General features: G+C 59.0%; 2 protein-coding genes across 9 annotated transcripts; both read right to left on the bottom strand.

The window, feature by feature from the left end:
* Positions 1-497: 497 nt before the first annotated feature.
* Positions 498-8,040, bottom strand: MPND (MPN domain containing). Of its 8 annotated transcripts, none has more exons than XM_079116186.1 (13): positions 8,006-8,040; positions 7,662-7,912; positions 6,807-7,043; positions 5,479-5,611; positions 4,961-5,045; positions 4,735-4,831; positions 4,369-4,441; positions 4,216-4,292; positions 3,024-3,192; positions 2,873-2,967; positions 2,324-2,413; positions 1,455-1,547; positions 498-700 (listed from the first exon to the last, which is right to left on the bottom strand). In XM_079116186.1, exons 1-13 carry the CDS (start codon positions 8,010-8,012, stop codon positions 614-616), a joined length of 1,494 nt encoding a protein of 497 aa, XP_078972312.1. In that variant the 5' UTR covers positions 8,013-8,040; the 3' UTR covers positions 498-613. The 8 variants fall into 8 exon arrangements, with proteins under 8 accessions (XP_078972312.1, XP_078972313.1, XP_078972316.1 ...); XM_079116187.1 differs by having other exon boundaries at positions 2,873-2,943; XM_079116190.1 differs by lacking the exons at positions 498-700; positions 1,455-1,547 and having other exon boundaries at positions 2,320-2,413; positions 3,024-3,232.
* An 8,901-nt stretch (positions 8,041-16,941) lies between these two features.
* On the bottom strand, positions 16,942-18,065 carry LOC306645985 (succinate dehydrogenase cytochrome b560 subunit, mitochondrial-like). Its single transcript, XM_079114252.1, has one exon. It carries the CDS (start codon positions 17,942-17,944, stop codon positions 17,546-17,548), a length of 399 nt encoding a protein of 132 aa, XP_078970378.1. The 5' UTR covers positions 17,945-18,065; the 3' UTR covers positions 16,942-17,545.

The following is an 18,065-nucleotide window of genomic DNA, read 5'->3' as shown; positions in this document are numbered from 1 at the left end:
CACTAAGCCACAGTTGACTCAATGGAGGGGCCTCTGGGCTCGGCCACACTCACATTCCCTCCCCAGGACTCCACAAAGCCCCTGGGACACCAGGTTCTGCCCTTTCCTGCCACCCCTTTGTGGCCACCACATGGGGGCATGCAGCCTCTGCCGAGGGGGGCTATGTGACCTGGCTTACCATCCAGGGTGAACGGAATTGTACACCTAATTTTTTTAAAAAAAGTATTAAATGTTTCTTTCTACAGCCTTTTCTCTCATGTTGGTGCAGGGTGGGTCTAAGCCCCCTGTGCTGGCCAGCAAGGGGCACCCCTGGTGCCAGCTCCCTGGAGTCACTCACGTGGGTGACTCTGCACCCCAAACTGCCCTGCTGCCCAGACAGCAGCCCCACACCCAGTGCACGCCATGGGGCTGGCTGCGGAAGCCCAGTGTCCTCCCACTGGAGGGGAAGCTGCTCTTGGGACCCAGCCTTTGCCCACCCGCTGAGACACAGCACAGGCTGCCAGCTGTTCATTCTTTATTATCCAAGCCCATTTACATCACACAGGACGGGGTGGCAGCAGATGGAGTCCTTGGGCAGTCGCCCAGAGCCACCTTTGACCTCAGGCCAGCACCCTCAGCTCCCCTGCTTAAGGATACTGTAGACCTGCTCCAACACGTGGCACAGACCTTGGTCCTTGGGTGTCCTGCTGGCCAAGGAGATCTGAAACAAGCAAGGCTCATGGCTCAGGGCTGGCCACCCCTTTCCTGTCCCTCAGGGCTACCACCCCAGTGAACCAGCCTGGCAGAGCCAGATCCTCAGCCAAGCACAGAGCAGCGTTCCCAAGTCCCAGCTCACAAAGGGGAACAGTGCACTTGACCAAGGACCAGGGGGCTGCAGGTGGAAGTCCATTTGTGGGGTTCTTTGGTGGGGGGCGGTATACCTGCGCGATCCCATCCTGCCCTCACCCCAGGGCCTCTAGACTTGAGAGGTGACCAGGAGCAGCTCCCCATGGGGCTGCTGTCCTGAGTGCGTGGAAGGCCATGAGCTTCTGTATGAAGTGCCGCAGGCAGTTTTTGGAGGAAGCCTTCCAGCGGGAAGTGAATGACCCCTCAGGAGGCAGCCAGGTGGGCCAGTGGCCAAAGAAGCCGGCTCACAAACCAGCCACTGGCCTAGCAGCCTTGCCAGCGCTCAAGGCTCCAAACCAAAACTTGTGCGCCCTCTTCAGGTGGCCCTGGGTGAGATGGGATCGGATGGAGCGGCTTCTCCAGTGGGGGTGCCTGGGGGTCCTGAGGTCTGAGGGGTGTTGTTTATTGGTGCTGGAGAGAGCCAGGGCCTTGAGCATGCTCAGTACAACTCCATCACTGAGCTGCGTACCTGGGCTGTTCCCATTTCTATCTTAACTGTGGTCACTTTCTTGGGGTACCCTATGCACAGGACTTGGGGCTGCAGCCCCTGGGGATGCATGTGGTCTTACCTTAAGTTTGTCCAAGTAGCTGTGCTCCTGGCTCCAGGGCTGCTGGAACCTCACCAGGTCCGGGGCGCCCTTGTAGAACTCCACCAGCAGCATCTGGGAGGGAGGGACAGGGTGTCTGGCTGCCTTCCCATGGGCTGCAGCCCCTGTGGACTTGCATTCTGTGGGTCTGGGGGAGCAGGCCTGCCTACCTGCCTGTTCTAGCTGCAGACCAAAGAACAACACCCAAGGCCCAGCTATGGTGAACAGATTGGGTTTTTTTTGGAGGGGTGGGTACAGAGGATTGAATTGAGGGGTGTCCCTAGTACCCTCCCTGGAGCAGGCACCATCCCCCAGTCACTCATGTGGGTGATTCTGCACCCTGAAGTACCCTGAGGCCCACTGAGCACGTCCCCAGCGCACTTCTGTATTTTATTTAGAGACAGGGTTTCACTGAGTTGCTTAGCACGTCGCTGTTGCTGAGGTTGACTCTGAACTCATGATCCTCCTGCCTCAGCTTCCTGAGCCCCTGGGATTACAGGTGTGTGCCACCGCACCCAGCAAAGTTGGCTTCTGTTGGCACAGATAAACACGTGGCCATTAAGCCTGTGATCCTGGGCTGGAGTGCATCTCAGTGGGAAGCACTGGCCTGGCATGTGCGAGGCCCTGGGCTCCATCTCCAGCTGCACATTAAAGAATGTGCACCTGGGCACAACCCAGAGCAGCTTGGTTTCTCTGCATGGAGAACCAGTGGTGGGTGCAGAGCTACCCAGGAGCAGGGAGAGGGGCCTTGGTGGGCCAGGGGCTTGTCCTAGGATCAGTAGCCAACCTGGCCATGCTGGGTGCCTCTCGTGGGGCACCTGCCACCCCAGCCCTGCCCACAGTGAGCTCACCATCTCGTGCAGGATGTCATTGGTCAGGAAGCCATCCTGCACATAGGCCATCTCCACCTCCATGGGGATGCCGTAGTCACTGGGCCTTTGCTGAGGGCAACGCAAGTCAGTCAAAGACCTCACCTGCCCCACCCATGGCAGTGGGGACAGCAAGGGCCTGGAACTGGGATCTGTGGCTGCAAACCATGCTGGGCCTTGGCAGAGCCAGACACTGGGGCCAGGGTGGGATCCTGCCAACGGATGCCAGAAAGAGGGATGGAGCCCAGAGTTCCCTCCAGGGCCAACCACTGACCCCCAGTGGGGCCTGGGCGGCAAAGCCAGGCAGGGCTTGGGAAGGAAGCCACCTCACTAAGCAGCATGCTGCACACAGGCCCTCAGTGAAGCTCACAGGCTGACCATCAGTGGGAGAAACAGACCCAACCCCCAGCTAAGCCCAGAACAGTGCCCTGTCTTGAACAGCCAGCATGCCCTCCTCCCCGGGCACACCTGCCCAAAGGCCCTGCCCAACCCCTCCCAGGCCTCCCAAGGACCCCCAGCGGCCCCACCTACCTCAGGAGGAGGCATCACCCAGAAGGGTGAGATCTTGGACTCAGGTCCCGGGTTGCCAGAGTAGTACGGGGCTGGGGAAGGAGAAGGAGAGGGGTCTGGGCTGGGGGCTCAGCTGGCCCAGCCGGTGGCCACTCTTTGGCCCAGGACTCACAGCAGAGCAGGGCCAGGCAGGGCTGGAAGCCGTTGCTGGAGCCCTGCAGCCGCAGCTGGTAATCCATCTGGGTGTCGATGTCCTGCAGCGAGGGCAGTGCTGGGCTGTGCGGGTGGCTGTGGTACCAGCCCACCAGGGACAGGCCTCTCAGGAACAGGCTCTGGTAGATCTGGGCAGAGGCAGCAGCAGGGTGGGCAGTCAGGAAACTGCTAGAAAACACCCTGTCGTGAGGTGGGTCGGTGGTTCTGCTCAGCGCCTGCCTGCCTGCACTCACGCAGCTAGAGTGGCCCCTCTGTCTGTGAGGAGACAGGTACCAGCACCCTATGAACGCTGGGACCCAAGGGTGCCCAAGTCCCATGCGGAGCACCGAAAGCACACACTCTCCCTCTGCTGGACGAGTCCTAGGTGGTGAGGTGCCGATAGGATGTGTGCTGGGGATACAGTTGGTAGAGTGCTGGCCTCGCATGCATGAGGCCTGGGCAGTCCCCAGTATGCACACAGAAAATGACATGAACGGGAGTCTGCACGCTCGCTCTCCGTCTAGGATGGACAGTCGGGTGCAGAAGCTGTGGCAGGGCAGCTGTCCTGGCCCATGCAGGTGCTCCCTGCAGACAGCCCCTTCCCAGCAGTCACCAACAAGGAGAGGTGGGAAATGCTCATGCCCAGCCGGCGCCTGCTCACCCGACCCTGCACGGCACTGCAACGCAGCCTGGAGGAGGGGGTGCAGAGTCCTGCAGTCCCAGGGGCAAAGCTCCACGCGACAGCACGACCAAGAACCCGGCGGTGGTGGAGCGCACCCTGGGACCCAGGAGCACCCTGGCTGAGCCACAGGTCCCAGGCCAGCGCGGCCACCTAGCGGGACCCTGTCTCAAACTCAACTGGAAAGGGCTGGGATGTGGCTCAGCGGTAGAGTGTCTGCCTGTCCTGCGGGAGCCTTGAGTTCCAGCCCCAGCACCACAAAAAATCTAAAAAGCACAGCAACAGCCCCTGGCTGGCTCAGTGCCAGGCATGACGCTGGGTGACATGACGACACCTTAGGTCTTATGGGACACCAAGGGTCTACGGCTGGTAGCGTTTGCAAAGACTGTACGACCAGGCTGGGGCCAGGCACCGTCACATGCCCACCGCACACGGGCTGAGTGTAACCTGACAGCTGCCAGGATGGCTGCATCCCTCCCAGGCAGCCCCTCACCTCCTCTTCAGTGGCAGCTGCCGTATCAGCATCCCCCAGGCGGCTCCGACAGGGGAAGGCCCTCAGCACCGTCAGCACTGCAGGGACGCGGGGAGGAAGAGATGTCAATCCTGGCCCTGGCATCCGCCTGTCCACCCGGCCCCAAATACACACTCTGGCTGTTGATGTCCCAGCGGCCTCCCAGGTAACCCACGACCTCGCTCCTCGTCAGGTGGCTGTGGAAGTCCTGGGGAGGGGAGGCAGGGGAGGGCACTGGCTCAGGCTGCTGCTCCTGCCCTCCTGCAGGGTCAGCCCAGCTTCCTCCTCCACATATTTATTGATCACCTACCATTTACCCGTAGCAGACACGTAATGAGCACCTGCCATTTACCAAAAGCAAACAAAGCTCCCTGCTCTCACACAGTTGCCATTCCAAGACCCCCTCCCTCCCTCCCTTCTTCCTGGGTGTCCCAGCCCCCTTCCCAGACCAGAGAGCCCCTTGCCTGGACACAGGGTCAAGGTGGGAGATTAGTCTCATACCAGCAGAAAGAGGACATTGCTAGAAATGGCCACATTGAAGGGCTGGAACTTGTTGATGGCAGCGAAGGATGTCACTTCCACCAATGTGTGTGGGTTCCTGGAGGAGCGGAGAGTCCCACAGCCAGGCACCCCAGGCTCCTCCCTCATCCCCGAAACTACCTCCCTGCACCACCCCAGCCCTGCCCTCACGCCTCACGCCAGCCAGAGCTGCAGAGGCACATCTGACCTGGCAGAGTCGCGACTGCCCAGCATGCAGTAGCGCACAGGCACACGGGGCTTGTTTTCCACGCGCTTCCCTGGGGGTGTGGCCTCTGTAGAGGAGGAGAAAATGGAAAAGGCAGTGTAAGTCCCTCCCCTGGCCAATCTGGGTATCAAATCAATAAACCCAGAGGCGGCCTTCTGAAGCAGACAGGGACAGCTGGGAAGTGAGGTGTCAACAAATCAAACTTTTAAAAATGGAGCTCAGGGGCTAGGAGCTCAGTTGGCAGAGTGCTTGCCTCACATGCACCAGGCCCTGGTTCAGTCCCCAGCAGCACACAGGAAACCAGGTAGTGGGCCAAAGAAATCAGGGAGCACGTAAAGAAACAGGGCCGCGGTGCCCAGAAGTCCAGCATCACAGCCTCAAACAGGCAGGGAACCAACTGGGCAGCAGGGGTCCAGAGAAGACCACGGCCCGTGTCTCCCAGCCCCCTCCCACACTCCAGGGCCACCCGCTTCCCGCCCTGCCTCCCCTGATCCCCTCACCGGGGTGCGCAGGCTCCGAGGGGCCCTTCCCCGGGGGTCTCCGATTCTTGTCCTCTGCTGAGACCCCCGCCAGGACCTCCTCTTCCTCTTCCTCCATCAGCAGCTCCTCCTCCTCCCCTTCGCTGGCCGGGCTCTGACATGGGGAGCGGTGGGACCCTCAGCTGGGCAACACCCAACCCCAGACTTCTAGTGGACCCGAGCCCCAGATGCCATTGCCCAACACGACGGCCAGAGGGCGAGAGCGAGCAGAGGTGGTCTAATGCGCAAGCACAACTCCGGCCCGCACCCTCTGCCTCTGCGTGGTGTGACCTCAGTGGACAGCCCTAACTCCTCCACTTCCGTTCTTAGCTGTCCAACTACACAGTGACCGCCAGCCCGTGGGGGTGGCGTCAGGGTGAAGTGAGGTCATACGTGTAAAGCGTTTGGCTTGAGCCCTCCAGCTCAGTTCCTGAGCAAGTGACATGGATCACTATGATTTCCCTGACTGCCTCCCCAAAAAATGGCTCTAGCCAAGGTGACCTCTTTGGGTTCAAATACAAAGATCACATCTAGGTCCCTGTCCTCACCCTCTCAGCAGCGGCTGCCCCTTAAAGACCCCTCCTCCTAGCCACATCTCACCTGACACCCAGACCCAGCACCTGCTGGGCTCCCCTGCCACCTCTATAGGTTTCTTCTGGTGCAGGAGGACCCACACGGCGTCCTTGAGCCTCTTCCTCCACCCACACTCTTCAGAGTGGCCTTGTTTACTAGGGGTCCAGCTGCCCATTGTCTCTGCATGGGGAGCTCCCAAGGTCTCAACATGGCAACCCCAGGTAGGACTGTGCCCAGCTAGGCCCCCACCTGCTCTTCCATGTCTCCCATCTCACCAGATGCACTAATCCCTGTCAGATGCACTTTCAAAAATATCCAAGGCTTGCCTACATCTTTCCTCCCTATAACAGCCACCAGAGGGCACAGTGAACACTGAGTCAGGTCTTCCTCTTCTGTCCACAGCCCTCCATGGTTCCCACCTGCCTTGGGGAAAAGGTCAAGTCCTTCTAGCAACCTACAGGGCCCTCAGGAACCACCCCTGCCTTCCCTACTTCTCTCTCCCCCTCTGCTCCAGTCTCATGGCCTCCTTGCTGTGCTTCCAACACACCAGATTCTGTCCTGCCACAGGTCCTTTGCATGGACCTTCTCCCAGATATCTTCATGGCTTCTCCATCCCCCTCCAGTTCTCTGTTCATGTCACCGTCTCTGGCCCAGCACTGGAAGTGCTGTGTGCAGTCGAGCACCCCTCATCCAACAGTAAGTCCAAGAGGGTTTACTGCAGGGGCCAAAGGACATACCTCATCGGCAGGAGCTACAGGCATGTGCAGCTGGTGCCGTCGGAGCCAGGCAGCCTTGTACTTGTCCAGTTTTTGGCCCTTGTACTTGACAGAGGCCCAGCCACAGCCCGACTTCTTGGCAGGGTTCACCAGTTTCTTGCAGTGGGTAGCCCAGGCACTGGGAGAGTTGAAGACCTGCCCGGTTTCCTGCCACACAATCCTCCCATCGGGCTGCAGATCCCCAATGAACTTCTTCCCCTGTGGAGACAGGGTCTGGCACCCTCCAGGGAATTCCTCCTGACCCTGCTCCTGAGGCATAGCTCCACTCTCCAGTACAGTGACCATTCCAGGCCCAGGATTCTCTCCCAGGCCAGCCCCCTCCTACCTGGACTGTGAGCCCCCTAGGGATAGGGACAGGGTCCATTTGATTAGTGCTGTATCCCAAGCACCCAATATACTGCTTAGCATACAGCAGGTGCTTAGTGCAAAACTCAAGCAATAGTAACCATGACAGTGCGTGCTTTTAAAGTCCTTGCTGGACGGCAGAAATGTGTGGAGTGCTTTATTCACTGAATCCAAACGAAAGGGCTCGGGAGAGGAAAAACACCCAATTGTACACAGGGGGAAACTGCTGCCACCCAGAGAAGCTGCGGGGTCACACAGCCAGGAGGCCCCTCGTGGCCTTAGATTCTCAACTGCAGAGCGGGGCTTTGGATGAACCGGGTCCTCCAGCTCCCAAGGGGCTCCGTCCGGGCCCGGCTGCTCCGGGGCTCAGTTTTCCCTCCCCACGGCGGGGGCTCGTCCTGCGGCAAGGGCGCTCTGGGCCTCGGTTTCCCTTCCTGTCCGAGCGCGGATGGGGGTAACGGGGACGCTCACCAGGTAGTAGATGGACAGCACCCCGGCGCCGGGCTCCAGCAGGGCGTCTTTGAGCAGCACCCGCAGCGTGACCGCGCGCCTGGTGAGCGCGCCCCCCAGCGCGCCGCAGAGCCCCGGCCCGGCCCCGCCAACGCCGCCGCGCCCACCGCCCGCGCCCGCCGGCCGCTCGGGGTCCTCGGCCTCCGCCTCGTCCTCGTCCTCATCCGGCGCCTCCTCGCCCGCGCCGCCCGCGGGGGACAGCGGCTCCGGAGCTGCGGGGCAGCGACAGGCTGAGACGGCCGCGCACGCACGGCGGGTGCAGCCCCCGCGCGCACAGCCTCGCCCGCCGCCCGGGCCCGCCGTACCTGCCATGGCCGCGGCCGCCCCGCGCTCCGCCCCTCCCCTCACGTCACCGGGCTCCGCCCCGCCCCTCCTGCGTCATGCGGCTCCGCCCCGTCGCGCCCCCGTCGCCTGGCTCCGCCCCGCGCTGGAGACTCTGAACTCCCGCCTTCCGGACCCTTAAGAAAACCGGTCGGAGGGCGGCCTGGAGGGAAGGACGTGGCCCCGACCTCCGCTCTCTTGGGGGTAGTGACTCCGCCCAAGGCCACCGCCTACTAGATTGCAGCCTTGGGCTCAGGAGTGGCTCGGCCTGTTGGAATGAGCGGGGAAACTGAGGCGGGAGGTTGGTGGGGCTCTGGAGGAGGAAACTGAGGCCCGGGACCTCCGCTTTGGGGAGACTTGAGGTCCCACCCGAGACCACCACGTACTGAGTTGCAGGCTGTGGGTGCAGGAGTGCCACAATCTGAGACCACAGAGGGGAACTTTTGAGCTGGAGATGTGGAAAGGAAATAGAGGCAAGTGAGCAGGAAAGCGCAAGCAAGGTTCAGTTGGGACTTAGACTCCAGCAAGGAGAGGCTCAGAAAGAAAAAGAGGTGAGCTTTTATGTGCAGGCTTGCAGTGTGCAGACCTGGCATTTGCAAGAAAGAGGAAACCACCAACCACAATAACCTGCAGACATTCTGCTGTCTGTCAAGAGGGGTGGCTTAAGTACGGCAAGGGTCTTTTGGGAGGGGGCACCTGGTCTGCTTCACACCCACCACCAATTCTGTAAAGGGTGTAGCAGTCAGGCCAGAATGACTGAGAGGCCCTTGGGTTGTTAGCACAGTCTCATGGTATTGTATTACAGCTTTTCTCCCATCCTCGTAGGTCTTGCTTGGACGCCTCTGGGTAAAAACAGGCACAGTAAAAGTTTAGAAATCTAGTGCAGTTGCAGGTACAGTGGCACATGCCCACCATCCCAGGGACTGGGGAGGCTGAGGCAGGAGGATGGAAAGTTTGAGGTCGGCTTGGGCATCTTAGCAACACACTAAAGCAACGTAGTGAGACACTATTTCAAATAAAAATAAAGATGGCGAGCAGTACAGCTCAGTGGTCAAACGTCCTGGGTTCAATCCGTGGTACTGAAAGTGAACCACACACCTGTAATGTAGTGTTTTATCAGAGTTGAGAGGTGGGGCTTGGGCAAGACCCTCTAACACTCCCCCAGAAAATCCCAGTAACCGTGAGAAAGAAGGCGGAGACCTGCTCTCTGCTTTCTACTTTGCTACTCTTCCGCTACGTTTCTTGGAATCTACAGGAACACAACAGGAATCTCCAGGATCGGCAGGCCTGGCTCACCCCGAGACCTGGAGCTCGCTTGGCTGTGCCCCACCTCCACCAAGGCCTCATTCCTGTAGCTTCGGGGCGCTGTTTTTCTTGGGGGCGGCAGCTATCTCAAGCCTGTTGGAATCAACAGGAAAACGGAGGCTTGGGCATGGGAGCAGGAATCCAGAAACTCAGGCCTCCAGGAGCATTCAGGGAGCAGGATGGGGCTGGCGGTGACCCGGAGGAGGAAGCCAAAGCCCAGGCCCTCCTCTTTCAGGGCCTAGTGCACCCCCAGGTCCACCACCATGACTGGACTGCAGGAGGCCTTGGGCCCAGGCACCTCCAGGCCTAGTGGCCGAAGTTGGAGGAGGAACCTGGACTCTGCTGATAGAAACAAGGGGACTCCAGCCAGCACGAGCTCACGGCCCAGGTTTTATTGGAGCTTCGTTTAAGAATGTGTGGGGCAGGCCGGCGCGGTGGCACTTGCCTGTCATCCCGGCCACCCAGCAAGCTGTGGCAGGAGGATGGCAAGTTCAAGTCTAGCCTGGGCAACAGCGTTATCATCTCAAAACAAAACAAAACAGGCTGGGGTCGTACAGCACCCCTGGGTTCAATCCCAGAACAGAAAACGTCGGGTTGGCAGACTTACGCACAAGTGCAGGCTGGGCAAAGCTCGAGGTGGGGATTTTTACTGCTGTGGGCACAGTTCCAAAGGTGATTTCCTGGCAAGCACTGCAGTTCTGAGGGATGGGAGGTGTCTGGAAGCAGACTTCCGGCTGGGGCCACATCCTATACAAAGGACATCAGGTTTGCGGGGAGGGTCTCTCCTCGTAACTTCTTCCTGCTGGTATAGGGACGTCGATTCCATGAATCCCTGGAGGTTACAAACTTCTAATGCCTGATCCACAGGGGACAGGTGGGCAGCACAGGCTCCTGGTCCAGGAGGACCAGGAGGGCCTTGTACTCCTGGGCAACCGTCAATTCTTCTTGAAACTTCTGGATTCTTTTTTTTTTTTTTTTTTTTCTGGATTCTTGAATAAACAAGCTGAACTAATCCAAGCAGGAGTAAGCCGAAGGCAAGGAGCAGCACAAGGCTAACCAGCAGTCTGACGAGTGGCAGAAGCCAGACCCTGGCTGTGGCCCTGTGGGTCGGGGTCTGGGACCGGCTCACAGAGCTTCTCCTGTCCGCTGCCACCTCTTTGGCTGTTCAGGTAGGTGCAGCAGGTCGTGGTGATAAGGACACACACGCCCCCTTGTTCTGCCAGGAAGTAGTCCAGGGAGAGTTGATTGTCTCGGACCACGTGCAGCAAGGAGTCTGAGGAGGACTGTATCGCAAAGGTGTTTCTCACGAATGCTGCCAAACCCGACGGGGCAGTGCAAGGCTGCGAGGATGTCCTCACGGGAGGAATATCCAGCCCCTGCACTGCCAGTCTGGGTGGCTCTGCGGCCCTCCAGGATCAGTGCGCCGCCAGGGGCAGGCCTGGCCTGTGCGCCCTTGTGCGTGGGGCCAGTGCCTCTGCGGGGACGCGCCAGGAAGCCTCTTTGAGAGAAGTGGAGCCCAGGCAACCTGGGCCGAGGCCCTGTGGCAGGCGTTACAGAGGGTCGCCAACACCGGGGAGCGCAGGTATAACGGTCCTTTCCCTTGCCAATGGTGCCTCCTGCCAGCCAGCCGAGGGCCCCAGGGTGGCGCACACACAGACCGCGGCGCCCTCCGAGTGTGGGGCCACTCCAGGGGAGGCACCTGCCGCCCGCATCCCGGCTGCTGGGGCACCAGCAGGTCAGATTGTGTGAACAGGGGACCTGGTCAAACAAGGGGAGACGGCAGAGACGTTGACGGGACACGTGCAGGGCTTGTTTCTGGAACAGTGATAGCAGGAGGCGTTGTCTTTGTAGCATCTAAGGGGGGCTGTGACCTTGGCAAGTGGGGGTCGAGTATTGAGCACGAAGGGCGGATTTAGGTGGACGCAAGGGAGGGACGCGTCAGGCGGAATGTCGACTAGAAGGGACCCTGTTTGGGGGTCTCCTTCCCTGAGTAAGGTCAGAGTCACATCTCCTCCAAAAGGGAGGCTGTCCCCACCTGTGCTACTGGACATGCTGGCCACGCTGTCTCCTTCCCAGTCTCCCCTGCCCAGGCTGTGCCAGCAGCAGGAGGACAGCCCCCATCCCGGGCTGGGCGGGGGGCGGGCAGCTGGCAGCGCTGGGGCCCCTGGTCCTGGGGGACAGGTGGCTGGACGGAGGCCACTATCCCGGGACACTCCAGGGCTGCTCCGCTCACGGGTGTGCCCGGCTGGTCTGTTGTGTCCCCTGTACAGACTCATAAGAAACAGATTCAATTCTAGACAAATGTACCCACCTGGAGACGCCCCGGGCCCTGGGGCGGGGACACAGCGGCACTGGCTAGGGTCCTTCCACAGCGGCCATAGGTGATCCTTTGGGGCAAGTCCCTTTGGAGGGACTTTGGGGGCCCAAAACCAGGAGCGAAAGGCATTTCTGTAGGGCTCCGGCCCTCTCTGACCTGCTGGGGAAGGCGCTACCCGTCCTGTGAAGCGTCTGGAAACACTAGTAGATAGATGCTCACATCTGGCTTCGGGGGGGAACGCGGGGAACTCGGGCAAGGGCGACTGCCACCTTCCGCCAACTGCCTCCGAACCTGTGCCCGGTGATGAACAGGCTTTAAAAGTCGGGGAGCACTGGGGGCCCCTCAGGGTCATTTCGTATGCAGATTGGCCCCCTTTGAACAACCTGTTCAATAGTCTCATGAGGTCTCTTTCTTTCCAGGTTGTGTGGCCCTTACCAGGCCCCAGGGGGTGTCCCTTCCTTAATGAGTGGCCTGGCGTGAACGGGTGACGTCTCCCAGCGCGTCACCTGGGCTCCCAGCCGGCTCCCTGGGGAGCGCTCTAGTCTGGAGGTGAGCCAGGACGGCCGGCCGCCCAGCATGGATGAGGAGCGTGCCGGAGCCGTCTCGGGGTGAGGCTGACCTGGGATCCTGGAGCCGCCCGGGGTTGCACACTGCAGCCGCTCTGTGAGCCTCCATTTGTGCTCACCCACAAGTGGACCCTGACGTAGAAACCCACGCTGGGACGTGGGGTGGGGCCGGGACGCGGCCTCGCTTGCTGGCTGCGATCTCAGCCTCCATAGATTGCAGCCGCCGGCCAGGATGTGGCTTTACCTTCATCTACCTGCACACTTGGGTCGGGCTGCTCCCCTGCAGACACCTGTTGCTGTGTGGCACAGACGCAGCTAATGAAGACCTGTGTCCTCACACGAGCTTGGTTGGCATGGGCGACCCTGGCGGAGTCAGCTTCTGGCTGCTCCGTCACCCTGGGGAGGGAACCATCAGCCACTCCCGCGGCCAGGGTATCATCAGTGGCACAGAGCAAACTGGCTGGGCCTCAGGGGCTGCAGAGATTCCCAGGCTTCCGGGAGGGCTCTGCTGGGGCCACCTTGAAGGCGCTGGCTGAGGGCGGCCAAAAGCTGGGGCTTTTAGATGATTGCGAGCCCAGCCCTCTCCGCTGGCCTGTTTTGTTTTGTTTTATTTTTGTACCAGAGATTGAACCCAGAGGTGCTCAACCCTGAGCAGCATCCCCAGTCCTTTTTATTTTTTTTAATTTTGAGACAGGGTCTTGCTAAGTTGCTTAGACCCTCACTAAGTTCCAGAGGCTGGCCTCGAACTTGTGATCCTCCTGCCTCAGCCTCCCAAGTCACAGGGATTATAGGCATGCACCACCTCGCCTGGCCTGTCTCTATTATTAAACACCTTGAAAGGCCTCGTTAACTAGTGGCCATAGGAGGCTGATGTCCCTGTTCTAGTTTTTGCAATTGCCTCCTGATGCTCAGGTCTGGCTGTCAGGGTCTTTCTGTCCTGAGTTAGGATCTGTCCTGGCCTGGTGTCTGAAAGCTTCTGCCACCCTGTTTAGGAATATGGCTGACTCACCCTTTCTAGAGTTCCCTGGACTCTGCCATAGTCTTCAAGTTTCAGGGTTCACCTTTCCTGCCTCAGGTAAGCAGGGTCTGTCCACCCCTGTGTCCCCCACTGCTGTGATCCCGTTGGGGTCCTTTCCTGTGAATTGCCACTCCCCACCTGTACCCTGTCTGGGTGGGTGACATGTCCACCCGCCACTTCCCTTGCCTCAGCGATTTCTGGTCTTTATTACTCTGTTTCCTCTTCCCACTGTCAGGGGGAATCTTGGCCAGTGCCTTCCTGAAGCACGTCCTCCATCTTAGAGCAGCGGTCACTGCTAGGTCCTCAGGCCAAAGTCACTCCATCTTGAAAATCAGCACCCGCCCACCCAGGCAGGACCTTCCCCGTAGGCCCACCCGGAAAGTGTCCCTAACTACCGAAACCACGGCAAAGACACTAAGTAAGGATCAGAGGCCGGCAGGGCTACTTTTTAACCACTCCATCGCACGTGACCGCACAGTTAAGAAGTCAGCTGCGCACGAGGCGGTTGGCGCCATATACTCTGTCAGTCCCTCCGACCCAGAACGACCAGACCTAAACCCCAGGCCATACCCTGTCACCACACAGAAACAGAACTGTCACCGGGACTGAAACCTTAGGACATGGAAGCACAGCCACCTCAAAGAATGGAGGTGCCGACCCCAAGGCCCCTTCCCTGACAAACCCCTAGCAACAGCCAGATGGCAGAAGCCCCGCACCCCTCACTCCCCTGGGCTGTAAGCGGGGGTGGGCTCAGGTCTCCACCGGCTCCCCCTCCTATGCTACTGTCGAGCGGCCTTGTTCTTCATTCCTACATCCGTGTTTTGCCTAAAACCACCGAGCTGCACCTCAAGCCTTTTTACTTATTTTTTTTTAATTTTAAGACAGGTTCTCACTAAGTTGCTAAGGCTGGCCTCCATCTTGTGATCCTCCTGCCTCAGCCTCCAGGATTGCTGGGATGACAGTCTTTTCATCTGCTGCTCCAGGGCCATCATTAACAGAGGCAGAGGGACAAAGGGGTCAGGAGGGGTCGGTCAGGAGTAAGTGCCTCTTGGAGAGAGGGATCCTGAGACAAAGAAGGACAGCCACCTACAGGAGCCCCTGATAAAGGATCCAGAAAGCTGTATGGAAGGAACCTCTGCCCATTTTTCTGTAAGGACAGAAGGGATCTAACTGCAAAATGGTGTTAAAACCCAGGCAGCCACTAAGCTGCCGTCTTCGTAGGCCATCAAGAGCATGGGGGGTGGTCAGTGCTGCAGAGGAGAGGGCTGCTTCTCCAGGCAGGTGGCTTCCGGCCTTCCCAGCTCCTCAGGGACAAGCTCCTGAAGGGCAGGTGACAGTGGTCCACACAGGGCTCTGAGGCTTATTTTGAAAGGGACAGGCTTTCCTCTTTCTCTCCTCCCGCTCCCACTGGGGGCAGGGACAGGACCACCTTGAGCTCTCTGTGCTGCCCAGGAGGAGGTGCCTGCCGAGGACCCGGGAGAGGACTAGTGGACAAGCAAATCCTGGCCGCCTGGAGGCCTGGGACCCCCCACGGCACACCCTCGAACTGTGACCCTCGAGCTCCTGTCCGAGCCCCCGCCCCTCCCAGCCTCTGGGACAGGACTCCCCTTCTTCTCCTTTACCAGAGAAGCAATAAGCCTTCCTTTTCCTTCGTCTCAAAACCGCGTCGTTATTGAATTGGCATCGGGCACAGGGCCCAAGCTCTCGGCAGCACGATGTGGGCGGATGACGCACTCCAGCCCACGGCGACCCCAGCAGGGCCTCTGGCCTGGGTGCTGGTGACAGGGTGAGGACCCCCAAGCCCCAGACCGGCGTGGCTGCAGGAAGGTCCCTCGACAGGGCCCCGGGCCTAACGGAGCCAGAGACAGAGAGGGGGCGGGAGGGTGAAGGATTCCAAGGGAAGAACCAGCGGGCTCCTGGGGTCAGCCAAGGCCACCAGCCGCCATCGACGCCACTGAGTCCACAGAGCCGGGGATCCCCAGCCACCCAGGATGGGGGGTGCTGGCAGGTCAGCTGAGCTTACGCCCTCGGGCCTTTGAAAGTGAAGGCGAGGGAGGGCAAGGGGCCGCAGAGGCGGCAGGGCCTGGGGAGGACGGGGAGGGTGGCCAGGCAGGGGAGGAGCGGGGCGGGCTGGGGCCCAGGCACCTGCCACGGGCCTCCCTGCACTGTCCCACGCCGACCGGGCGGGTCAGCGATGGGCAGGAGAGCAGCAGCGAGCCCAGGCGGAGCCGGTGACCGGCTTCTATTCCCTTGCAAGTGCGGCCAGGCCGGCTGCCCTCTGGAAGTTTCTCTGGCACATTTTCAAGTTCTTTGGTTTTTTTCACACTTCAGTTTTGAGGGGGGCGGGCAGTCAGCCTGGAGCAGAACCTGCTTCCGACGGTGCCACACCGGTGAGCACCTTTGCCTTCTGACGAGGTGGGTGGCCGCACCTGTGGTCCTCGAGGCCCCGCGGGTGGCGGGGGCCCGGGGAGCAGCCCAGGGCCGGGGTGCCCAGCCCCCGTCCTCAGACACATCCTGGCTTCAGGCACGCACCCCTGTTCAGAATGTGGGGTGTCTGGGAGAGCGGGGACGGTGGAGACAGCCTGCTTTTGTAAGGGGACAGAGGTGAGATGGCGGGGACGCCAGGTTGAGAGAATGATCCCATTAAGTGGCCCACTGTGCCGAGCACCCCCACAATCTTTCTTTGCCAAAAAGCAATCCACCTGCAACCCCGCCTGACCTGAGTGTTGCCAAAGCTCAGTCCTCGTCCCCAGTGCCGATCCAGTAACGAGGACGTGGTTTTGAAAAACAGGATGAAGTTTATTGTTTTTCAAGCAAAGGAGCGATATAGGGGACCCCTGTCCCGGAGGCTGTGGCTCTGCCCCTCTGCAGGCACGGGGCTGCTGACGAGGTGACTCAGCTGCTGTGGTGCCTGGGCTCGAGGACACGCAGGCCCTGATGGCGGGAAAGGTGACCTGTCTCCCCTGAGGTGAGGGAGGAGCAGGGGGACAGGAAGGGAAGGAAACATGTCCACTTAAAAAATTAGCTGCAGGCCGGGGCCGGGCCTGAGGCTCAGGGGCAGAGCGCTTGCCTCCCGCGTGTGAAGCCCTGGGTTCGATCCAAGCAGCACGTAAGAATAAATAAACCAAATCAAGTTGTTGTGTCCATATCAACTAAAGTGTCGGCGGCAGAGCAGCGCTGCCGCTGCATCCAGGGGCGCAGGGGCCCAGGCGCGCCGCACATTCCTCAGCAAGCTGGAGCAAGGGCCCAGGTCAGGCCTCCTGTGGGGCATGAGGCTGGCGGGCACTTCCCTCTGCTCCAGCTCCTTCCTGCCTTTTGGCACCTACAGGGAGAAAGAGGAGCCAGCGATTCAAGGGTGCTGGGGTCTCTAAAAAAGCAAGACCACTGTTACCACACTGTTACGCGGTCATGAGAATTACAACCCCACGCATCCCGAGCCAAACTGACAGAGAAAAGGTCCTTTAACAAGCACGCCAGGCAAGCGGCGGCCGGGAGCAGGCTAGCGCCTGGAAGAACTCCCAGCCCGTGAATATTGGAAGCACAGAGTTTTGTTTTGTTTTGTTTTGTTTTTTTAAATGAGTATTTTAATTCAGTTTCAGAAAAAAATAATACATGAACTTGAATTAGAAAACATGACATTAAAAGGTTTGCTTTGCCAGAAATGCAAAAACAAAACAAAACTCTTCATTGTAGTCGATGATAATTTTCTGGATCATCTTCTTGCTATGTATCTTCTTCCCAAAATATCTGCTCCAAGAACCAACTTACCCTCTTTACAGGGCCCAGCCCTGTAGCTGGGCCTGGATAATTTTCTACTCCTACCTATCTTCTTTCAGTCACACTGTGTGGGTGCTAAAGGCCCTGGGCTCTGACCAATGAACAGAACTGTCCTTTAAGCCAACACCCCACAGGCAGTGGCACCCAAAGCCTCACCCCCAGTTCCCAGGGCACAGGCTACAGAGCTGGCATTGTTTCCACTGCCTCAGGAAGAAGAAGCCAAATGCTGACCCTCAGCACAAATCAAAAGTCCAACACGGAGAGAGAATAAGGGCTCCTTGGCTCAGAGGAGGCTGTGAGCTGTGGGCAGGAAAAGGGAGATTTTGCAGCCACTCCATCATTAGAAACAAGACGGAAACTGCACCTGTGGTTATAGAACTGTGGTTCTATAAGCTACTCTTCTGAGTTCCAAAGGGATCTACAAGCACAATAGGATTTAAACACATCAGGATAATTTGGTTCACTGGAGATAAGAGTGACAAACAGGAAGGTGAATCAATGTAATAATGTGTAGAAAGATGATGCTGGGATCTTCAGCTCTTCACATGGCTGCCAGCCCTAGAGAGGACAACACAGTAAGAACTAAGACGACCACTCCAGAATGGCAGAGCTGGGTAATCTTCAGGCCTTTTCCTAGGTCCCACATCAAGTGTCGGACTCCATTCCAGGTATGATACATGAGCGGAAAGACAAGTGCAAACTTAGCTGCGTGGATCACTGCTGGTCCCAGACTCAGGGATTTCACAAATTCCAAATAAGACTCAAAATTTCCAGGGAGCAACAGGGCAGACAAGCCGAAGAGGTAAACCCCTCCACTTAAGGCCATACCGGTGCCACGGTGGCAAATGGACATTGCCATAGGAAGAGACCAGCTGTAGATGGTAATAGGGGGAGACACAGGACGGTTTGAACTTGTGTTCTTATTCCAGAACCGCTCCATCTCTTCTTTGGCTGTGGTTCCCAATGGAACAGTGTTTCTGATGTAGAGCTGAGGACTAAGGTGAGCTTGGAAGCAGTGACGGCCAACATGTCTAAATAAGACCTCGAAATTGTAGAACTCA

The sequence above is a fragment of the Sciurus vulgaris genome, assembly GCF_902686455.1.
Source record: "Sciurus vulgaris genome assembly, chromosome: 16".
NCBI lineage: Eukaryota > Metazoa > Chordata > Mammalia > Rodentia > Sciuridae > Sciurus > Sciurus vulgaris.
Note: the sequence above shows the minus strand (reverse complement) of the source record. Positions and strands in the feature narration are given on the sequence as shown.

Excerpts from the sequence above, each read along its gene's own strand:
- LOC306645985 (XM_079114252.1), bottom strand. The coding sequence starts at position 17,944 with ATGGAGCGGTTCTGGAATAAGAACACAAGTTCAAACCGTCCTGTGTCT.
- MPND (XM_079116186.1), bottom strand. Across the intron at positions 4,832-4,960 it reads GGCAGTCGCGACTCTGCCAG|GAACCCACACACATTGGTGG; the intron begins GTCAGATGTGCC and ends CCGCTCCTCCAG. Across the intron at positions 2,414-2,872 it reads GGGTGATGCCTCCTCCTGAG|CAAAGGCCCAGTGACTACGG; the intron begins GTAGGTGGGGCC and ends CGTTGCCCTCAG.